Source organism: Amblyomma americanum, chromosome 3 (genome assembly GCF_052857255.1).
Source record: "Amblyomma americanum isolate KBUSLIRL-KWMA chromosome 3, ASM5285725v1, whole genome shotgun sequence".
Lineage (NCBI taxonomy): Eukaryota > Metazoa > Arthropoda > Arachnida > Ixodida > Ixodidae > Amblyomma > Amblyomma americanum.
The window spans coordinates 112,396,059-112,406,133 of NC_135499.1; the positions used below are offsets into that span (position 1 = coordinate 112,396,059).

Below are 10,075 nucleotides of genomic sequence, written 5' to 3' on the forward strand. Positions count from 1 at the left end.
GAAGGTGTAATAAAATCATGTCGCGATAAGAACTTATTATTATTGGTTAAAAGGTTAAGTTTATCATTTTCAGGTCCGGTAAAAACATCTTACCTGTAAAGCCTGTTTCACGCCCAAATTGCGCGAATGGAATGCCCTCGACGCTTCGATTGTAATGCAGCCGACAATCCTCAAATTTTTGGAGCTTGCCGAGCTGAGTATGCTGCCACAAAACTGACTAAATATTGTTCAAATGTTCGTGATATATACTGTGTTCTGTATTACTGATTACCCCGAATTTATTTGTTCTTCTCTTGATTTAAGTAGCCCATCCTTTTCATTGTACAACTGCTTACTGTTCTATAATTGTTTTATCTGTAAGTTGGGTATTTTTTGACATCCGCCCACCCCTGTAAAAACCCAGGTTGGGGTTGACAGTATGTTGAAATAAATAAATAAAAAAGTTAAAAAAAATACATTTTACTCTCTGGTGTTACCATGTGTACTTTTGTAGTATTCAACTTGACGCACATCTCAAATTTAATTCGAACATTAGTTATCTGAAGAAAACAAAACTTTTTTATAAGCACACTTTTCAAGGCGCGGGAATTTTTTTTTTAACAGGCGGTATCGTCTTACTGCTTTGCCTTAGTTCGTTGTGATCACACGTCTAGGACTGTTGCTTAATCCGGCCGTATGATCACAAACATTCCTTCGCGCTCTAAGAGAAGTTCTCTGCCTCACGAAAATAATGTCTGTTCATCATTTATTCCTTCGTCATCTTCTCAACAATCAAGTACCGTAGAAATTAACCGATCACAATCGCTTAAGTAATCACAATACAGGTAGGTTTGCTACAATTACATCTTTGTACGACCAAATGTTCACACCGATTATGACCAGTAAAGTTTCGGAGTACTTTGCGATTGCCATTGAAATCACTTCAGACTTTTATTAGATTGAGACTGTTGTTGAAAAATTAAATTTGACAAGCAAAAAGTTTATGTTATTTTTTGCGCTCTTTTGATAAATAATCCTAATGTCTCCTGTAAAATTATTGAACGTGCTGTTTTGGTTGTATTTTTGTGTATATTATCCAATTGGAGACCCAGAAGAGTAAACGGACAATAAGACCCTATTGTGTATATTACTACGTATCCTTTCTTTACGTGTATTCCATAAAATGATTCGTTCGAAATACGACAAACAATTTGTTTTCGACACTTTTGATGATGGGGAATGATGAATTTGCATTGCGCAATGGTATCTGTAGCGAAAGAGCGCCATGACACAGCGTATTTTTCGCCTGCACAAGGTGGCGTCCAATACCAATTTCCCAAGCATTTCACATTAGATAAAGCGAGCTGCAGACTAGAAATGGCTTCTGCGCTCTGTATCCCCGGTGGGTATCCAACGGAACTGGGGAAGGGGATGCTGCCACCCCTAGGCCACCGCTGACGCTGCTTCGCCAAACTTTAGTCCTCAAACTTCCTGAAGAAGGGCAGATTTCCTCGAATGCGACATAACTGCTTTAGATGCAGTAGAAAAAGTTTCCTAACCGAAAAATTGCCATTAGCGGGGGATGAGCTGATACCGTAGGCTTATGACAAACCTGTCATGTGAAGGAAGTCAATACTCACCAAAGCCATGAAAGTATCGGGGAAAGATTTTTTTTTAATTTGCCGCGATGATCAATGGAAAGTTGACAGTGTAATAGTTTTAACTGAAAGAATGTTTGGAGAGTAATTCTTAAAACCATTGCATGATCCCAGTGCGATCCGAAGCTGCAACATTTGTATGGAGCATACAGGGCTCTACCAGCAGAGATAAGGCGTCGGCTGTGTGGCATTCTACTTTCGAGTTAATTCCTGCGTTAGCATTAGATAGGTCTGTGCTCGCGGAATGGCGACGCCATCTGTCACTAGCCAGTGTGGTGCGTACTGGGCAATATTCCTGAATAATTCTTTTTAACTTCCCTCACTAATTTATTTCAGTAGCCAGAGTGGCAGGTAGCAACCTACCCATCGGGCCACGAACGGACTTAGTATACTGTGTATGCGAACTTAGCTTCATGCATGACGTTCAACCCTGAAGAATCCGCGGAAGCTGTGTGCCATCAAAACCATATTACTTCGCCACGTATCAATCGGTCCTCTCGAAGCCTGGACGAGTCATTAATAGCTTACTTTTGACATTCAATATTTCCACTCGGAACGTGAAACACACACTGTGGAACAATGAAGGCTGGCACGCCCCTCCATGATACGTAAATATTTTCAAGCTGCGCTTGAGATTAAGGCAAGAAAAGTAGCCGATGGGTGCTCTTAGTGTTCAGTCCGGTTGCGTAAGCGAGAACAGCTTGAAGCGGATAAAGCTTGGCACGGTTTCGCAAAAGAATGCACGGCGCTGAGTGTGTTCCGTAGCTGCGTAGTTCCGGAATGAACGCGTGCTCATTTTTGCGGACGAAAACTGCCGTACTTCTCCCGGAATAGTGCATTCCGATTGGGATGCACCACCTGAATTCTGTCGAAAATGCCCCTCAAACTGAAAAATTACTACGCCCGAAAATTTTTTGAACTAAAACTCATTACCTTTCATTATAATAACTTTTTTGTAGAGAATTAGGCAGACGTTCGCTTATATGAAAGGCTTCAACAAGTGTCATCCTTAACGAAAATGTAAACGCATATATAATTTACTGCTGGAAAATACACGTAGAAACGTGACTCATTGTTTACCCGAGGCCGTTTAGACGTTGAAGGTTCTTTCGCGGGTATTTTTATAACATGTGCAAATGCTTTTTTTAGCGGCGCCCCCTCTCAAAAGACCGGCTACCGGTTGGAAGCGTCTCCAGCATGGCTGGTACATCTGGTCCTCAGACAAGCAGATTACTGTAAATCAATCATGTATTTTTATTCGCCAGTTCCTGGGGAGGAGATGTGACTGAAAAAGGATGGATGTTGGTAGTTATAAATCTTCTTATCTGAAAGCGCGATAGCCGAGGACAACGCATATATACAAGACGATACTTGTTACTTGCTTTTTGAATGTGTGTTTCCTTGCTTCAGACATCATCGTCGTATTGTGGTTAATAAACATCAGTTAAGAATAAGCGCTGGTGCTCTCTGCGCCTTCTGTGAACTTCGTGTTTTTAGCTATCCTATTACACGACGAGCTGCAATAAGGCGGGTGCTGGTGGCGTGCCCGGTTAGGTAAGGTTAGACCAGTGTCGAACCCACGACCTCATCTTGAGTAGCAGAATTAAAGAAAGAGAAAGTGATACCCACACTGGTTTTGAGGAGTATTCGCGACGACAACCGTACGCTACATTTTGAACACGGTGAACAGCGTCGTATTCATCGTCAGCGTTTAGTGTGGCCTGGAAATATCATTACCGAGAAGGTTATTCAGCATGTTATCCAGATTACACTGTTACCCCGGTAGTACGAGGAGGAGAACATTTAGGCTGGCGCTTGTGGGCATTGTCGTTGGTTGGGAATGGGGCTGGATGCATTGGTCCTGGCAATTCAACGTGTTGCAGCTCATGGAAAGTTTCGGTATTTCAATTCCTTCCTTTTTGCCCTGGAGCATTTTGTTGAGCAAACCAATATTTAAATACGAATGTAGTGCATAAAGTGTGTGGCAATTTTTATTTCTGAGAATGCCATTTGTTCAACAATCATTGTGAAGAAAACTGCCGTGTAGCCGAGGTTATAAAGGCAAACATTTCTATAGGCTTTAAAGCATAATGACTAGTATTACAATGCCAGTAATGCGCACTACTTCAGTAAAACGATGTCTATTATCCTCGACTTTTGTGTGACAACAAAGGGAGCTAATCAGAGAATGACTTTTCCAGTAGCGTTCTGATACTGCACAGGAGACCTTATAATGCAACTGGTGTTTTCAGCCCCCTAAAACTCCATTGTTTTACACAGTTGTGTCTTTACGCGCCAGGTGGAAATAGCGTGGTAGCCCGCGTAAGTTGAACCACGTGGACTACTCACATCGATCTGGCGACCTTCGTTGGGTCTTGTCGGTGTTCGAAGCGGCGCCACTCCAACGATGATCCTGCAGATTGACCGAGACCTGCGAAATATGCCAAACAGTACGCGCAGTGACAAAGTTGCGCGTGAGCTTGTCATGGAAGACACGCAACAGAGCGCCCCACCCTTGTTGCTTGTGGAGTGCGCCGCCCACGATTCATCATAAACAGGACTCTACGCGTCCGGTTGTTTGTATACACAGCATTTACTCGTGCATATATGCAGTATTTGCTCGTGCGCTGTACTAATTTGAACAATGCGCGAATTCTCGTGGAATAGCGGCGACGACATATTTACTTTTCATTTATTTTTGAACAGTGTAAAGAACTCTTCCGTTTCTTTTCTCGCTGTCGCCTTACTGCCCCTTTTTATTTCCTTGCGCTGCAGGGAAGGTGCTTGAAATAGTACATAGCAGTTCCCGCGGCTGGCAGCGCATTTTGCTCCCATTATATATTATTTTGCTTTTGTAATATATATCCCGATAACAACAAGAAAACTTTGCAGAAAAGCCTCCAATACCTCGTTCGTAGAGCGACGCTGCTTCCAGAGCCATCTCGTGTTCGATTGGAAACAAAATTGAAAAAGTGAGCAGTTTTTAAAATGGGTTGTGTTGTAGCAAACATGAGATAAATGTGTTTTGGACACGCCTTCCTTTTGTAGTTAACCAAAGGCGTAGTCACTGATATGCACTGGTAGTGCTGATCTTCGGGCGTTGCTCAATCTTAAACCAGAAGCTTAACTCTGATTCTACGATGTGGGGTTTGGACTTAATAGAGAAGGAGGTGGCATGGACTGTGGTAATTTAAGTTGGCATTTGAGTCGTTGGGGCAGACCGAAACAATTCACAGATGATTGTATACCTTAAAGGCAGATGATAACTAGGATCACGTCACAAATGCATATGTAGCGCATGCCAGAAGGTGATTAGGCATATGAAAAGGCAGCAGGCACAATGAATAGACAGGGAAGGATTTTTGCCGGGACATCGCGTGTGATACGGTGTCGGAGACAAAAGTATGCAAAACGCGGGAACTAGGCACAAAGTGCCAGGTCGGCCAACAGGTTTCTAATTTCAATAGCGCGCGCTACAGAATGTGTCAGGCTTTAACCTTCGCAAGAGCGCATGTGTCGAAACACCTGCTAATAACAGAGATGTCGGCTTCGGATGCCGCTCACGCACCCTACAGACTTTGGTCCCCGACTGTGTACCGAATTTTCACACGATGCTACAGTCACAGATCACTTCGACGTTAACATGTTGGTAAAATAAATGCAGTAGTACAATATCATATTGGTATTTATGTATTAGCAGAATAACGTAGTAATGCAAAAAATCAAGAAACGCTCTCAGAAGCCGCCAATTTGGGACATTTGTATCGTGGGGTGGAATCAATATTACATCAAATTGCGCTGCCAAGCAGAGCAGCGTTCCTGTTGGCCAGAGTAGACGGTGCAGCAACGTTCGGTTCATAGAGCATGAACGCCCATCCACCGAATATTCATACTGTCACGTACTCTCACGTAATTCGGATGTCGTCCCAGTATTTCCAACCTCTTATCAAGCCCCCCTCTACAACAAAGGAAATCGGCTCGCGGATATTGCGTTTACGGATAAAAGACAGGAACTTTACCCATCTGGTAAAGCAAACTTCAGCGACAGACACGGCGGCGCGTCGTAATGTTTGATAACTCTGGGTAAATAGCATGCACAGTCCAGAACTTTCCCTTATCCACCCATATGAACATGTATGTATCCATCCATGTGTTACACAATCGAATCAAGAACGACGCCTTTGTGTTCGAGCCACTTAGTGACCGGCATTCTTCTGAGTAAGCGTGGCGCTATGCCATGCGTGACGTCACTCTCTTCCGACCAGTTGGCGTGACCCGTTGCATCTGGTGTGTTGACACGACCACACCGACGCCGCACAAACAGGAAACGTAGTCCTAACAGCTGTCGCTGTAAAAAAGTCGACCTGGGTCCCGGCGTTATAAGCGCCAGTTCAGTCTCTTTGCCTGGTGACCAGTTCGCATGTTTATGAGCTGCTACTTAAAAATGTAGCCTGGCGAGCTCGGCTCATGATGACCTTAGTTTCATATGGGCCATATAACCCAACACAAAGATGTCGCCTAGCTAACTCGGCCACCTGTCTTTGCAACTATTGCACTGAAACCTTTGTCTAGTGCGATGACTTCCTGGTCCCAAGTGGTCTACTTTGTACGAGACAATTTCGCGAACTTGACTAGAGAGGAAGGCAGCTAAAAAGCTGAAATCCATGCGGCAGCAAGCCGAAAGAACCTAGTCGAAGTATGGACGATGTAAACTGTGTCCCGATGGTCAATGCTGTCTATGAAGCCGATGGATAAAGACACCGAATACTACGCCCGAAACGAAAGTCGTCGGTTACCAGAGAGAAGTTTGTTCAGAAAATGCATTCCCATTTAACCACACGTAACGATCATCGCGCTACCGCTATGTTCATAAGAGCTTGAAATATAAATCTGTAGTATTGCGGGCATTGTGAAGTTATGACATCCCGGTGTTGACGAGGTCTAATTTGCCCTCTTATAAATGCTTGAGGAGGTTTGGCGTTGGTCTTAAAATTTGCGCCCGCGTCATGGTTAGTTTACTTTGTCCTTTACCAAAAAAGAGTGACTAGCTAAGAGGAAGCTTCTGTAGATGCTGCGCTCTAATACATTAAATATTTGGAATGCCCTCCAACAGTGAAAGTGTGAACACTTAGTCGAGTTGGCACGGATGCATACTGTTGTGGCGCCAGGAGAACGGAGATGCAGGCAAAGAAAGCAAAGAAAAGCCTATATGGAAAATGCTTTTACCACATGATTGCTTTTCAACTTGTTTTTCGGTTTCACGTGCCCTTTTTGCACATTTGTTCTTAACCGTGTGGACTACAGCGCGAAGATGGGACGACCGAAAAAACACATCACAAGCAGAGACTGACAACTGGAATTATTTCAGAAGCACATGTATATATACCGGATCGCCGGAAAAAAGGACACAAACTGATTCAAGGCGCACAACACTGAATGGTGATTGGTAGGAACGTGCTTCGGTATGATGAAATGAAAAAAAAGTGGCTGTACATTTGCTTAAAACTGAGCAAAATAAGAACAAGTGTAAATGCGTCATTCATTACGTTGCTACTAAAAAAACAGCATTTCTTGGTCATGATATCCAAGACTTGCGCCAAGCTAGGAGTTGAGCATTCCTTAATCTCGGTTCACTGTGTCACCATTCACAGTTGTTTTAGTTTTTCTCGTTTTTTTAGCAACTGCACAAATTTTATCTTATCATATCGAGGTACGTGCCTATCATTTATGCATTCAGTGTTGTGTATCTTGAATCTGTGTGCTTTTGTTTGAGGTGATGCGGTATATATAGATGTCCTTTGGAAATCAAAATGCCAGTTGCCAGTCACCGCTTGTGGCGCGATTTTTGTGTCGTCTCGTCTTTACGCTGTTACCAACATTATCGTGAACCAACAAGCTCAACTCACCGCTCTTATGCTGTTCTCAACTATGACTTGGACTGCGCATGTAAGGCATTTTGTGCAAAATTGGCAGTGGCTTAGCTCGGCTATGCAAGGATATACGCAGCGAAAGCTAAGGCATAGCTTGGATACCCTTGGTTATTCTTGACTGCAAATCCAGGTTAGTCTAGTTGTCTGGTTAGTTGTCACGTGGCTCGTCACGTGACCAGTCATGTGGTTGGTAACGTGATGCGGTGCGACCAGGGTGGCCAAACTGTGAGGTCGTGGCCAATTATTACGGAGCCCTCCACTACGGCACCTCTTCTTTCCTTTCTTCTTTCATACCCTCCTTTATCCCTTCCCTTACGGCGCGGTTCAGGTGTCCAACGATATATGAGACAGATACTGCACTATTTCTTTTCCCCAAAATGAATTTATTGTTATTACAATAAAATTTTTATTTTCTACTGAGCGCTTGTACTGTCCTTCCATAGCCTGCGTCTCCGTTCGCGTGGTGCCACTCCAACTGCGCTTTTCTCTGTCCTGCTCATCGTCAGTGCCCAAAAGATGGCAGCACTCACAGGGGACCAAGGAATTTCCGATGTCCCGGAAGTCGGGAAGACGTCGCCGGGCTCCGCTTTGTGTTCTTCCAGAGCGCCTCCAGCCACATGGAACGAAGGAGACTGTGGTGAAAGGACAGCGGTGACTGGTGACAGCGGCATTGGCGAGGAGAGCGGCCACATTGATTCGTCGAGTTCCACCTGCGAAGCCTCTAAGGTCGTCTTGGCCTGACTGATGCTGGAACTTGGGTCCGTGTGCTTCGGTTGACTGATTGCATCCGTGGCGCTGCGGTCCTGCTTTCCTCCTGTGCACGATAGGCTGTCCACTGCGAAATCATGAAACGCAGATGCCTCGTTGTAGTTATTGCGACGACCGCTTTCTTTGCGCGTATTTGAACTCTGCGGCATCCTCTTACGATTATGGTAAAGAGGTCTGCGGCGAACTATTTTGATTACGCTAAAGCAGTGCACGTATAGTTACTAGCAGCTACGACGCGGTGTCACCGGGCTGCTCTTTATTATCGGTTTGCCTGGAGCATGCAACACGCTGTGGCACAAAATCTTTCTCGCCTATGCGTTCCGGGTGTCCTGCGAATGCATAAGGATCTTGGCGCAGGGCTCCAAGCTTTGAGCTCGTACTCAGGAGCTCAACGTTAAAGCCAACGAGCCTTTGAAATGAGTGCTTCGTTTTCTAGTGGACATAGGAGTGAAGAAATATACTGTCTCGATCTCAGTGCGCTATAGATATACCAAACTGCTAGGTCCTTCGTCAGGACAAGTTACACTACAGCTTGAAAGGCCGAAAATATATCACGAAAGTAAACTGATCTCTTTTCAAAACATACCTAGAAGCCTCAAAGCACGACGTTCTATATGTCGAATAAAGCTGCCGAAGCGGTTGCTCAGCAGAGTGAGAAGGTAGGAAGTCTCGAAAACAGATTTTTCAGGCACTCACACGCAAGATGGCCAGCATGTGCATAATTTCCTGTTAACGGCAATGAATAAAAATGCGACACATCTTGAGGCTAACTCCAACTACGTTACCTTTCGACATATCTAAAATGCTATGCCTGCTCTACGGTCCCCATGTCCGAGCACCCGGAACCCACCGTGCCGCTTACCCTGTTGAACTGGTTTCAGGAAGCATGAACTGTCGGCGGTGGTCGCAGTGCAGACGCTTGACGTGCGCCTGCGGCGGTGGTCCTTGGAGTGGCGCCTCTTTCGGGGTGCGGCCTTCTTCTTCCGGTTTGCTTTGGCCACCGCAGGACCTCTTCCGCCTACAGCCTGCTGAGAACCCTGCTGAATAGTCTCCTGGTCCTTCGGGCCAGCGACGTGCGGACGAAATTTGAAGGTGTCTTCCATGCGGGATGATCTTGTCGCCGACCTGCTACTCAAAAATAGCCTTCTTATTCTGCCCAGTCTCGTGGAGAGCGTTCCAGATGCGTGGCGCGTGTCCCGTGAGTTCTATTCTTCTTCTTCTCCAGTCGAAGGCAACGGCACGTAGCTACGCATTGCCCAGACTTTTCTGTGAGTCAGCAGAGCGTAGTACCAGCACTGAGAACCTACTGGCTGCGAAGTGGACGGCGCAAGGTTCAGAAGAACCGCGTTGCTCTTGACGAATTCATTGTCCTGATAATATTCTTATCAATTCAAGTGAAATAATACATCGTAAGTATTTGAAGGGAGGGAACTAAGGATAGGGGCGGTTAATCAATGTGAAAGGCTTGAGTCAGCGACATCTGTGGAGGCAGTTTCATTTAGCGATATATTGCGGCAAAGAATTTGAGGACGAGATACATACGTGTGCTTTTAAGGCCACTTTTAATTTTTCGGGCACATACTAGTTCTTCTAGATAGCGCTGCTCTTCCAGTCTTTGATAGCCATGAAGCAAGTCTTGTGGTCTGGGAAGTGGCAAGAGATGGTGCTCGCGATGTTGGACCAGTAGCGAATTCTGAAAGACGAGATCGTTCCTTGTGTTTTGGGAGGTCGGCACAGCGG

The 10,075-nt window shown here is 45.1% G+C and overlaps 1 protein-coding gene across 1 annotated transcript; it reads right to left on the minus strand.

Moving 5' to 3' along the window:
* Nucleotides 1-7,980: 7,980 nt before the first annotated feature.
* LOC144124011 (uncharacterized) lies at nucleotides 7,981-9,438 on the minus strand. The gene is made up of 2 exons (XM_077656692.1): nucleotides 9,198-9,438; nucleotides 7,981-8,402 (listed from the first exon to the last, which is right to left on the minus strand). The coding sequence occupies exons 1-2, from the start codon at nucleotides 9,436-9,438 to the stop codon at nucleotides 7,981-7,983; spliced, it is 663 nt and encodes a 220-aa protein (XP_077512818.1).
* Between the last annotated feature and the right edge of the window lie 637 nt (nucleotides 9,439-10,075).

Coding starts and splice junctions, on each gene's coding strand:
- LOC144124011 (XM_077656692.1), bottom strand. CDS start 9,438: ATGGAAGACACCTTCAAATTTCGTCCGCACGTCGCTGGCCCGAAGGAC. Junction 8,403..9,197: donor CCTGAAACCAGTTCAACAGG/GTAAGCGGCACG, acceptor ATGATTTCGCAG/TGGACAGCCTATCGTGCACA.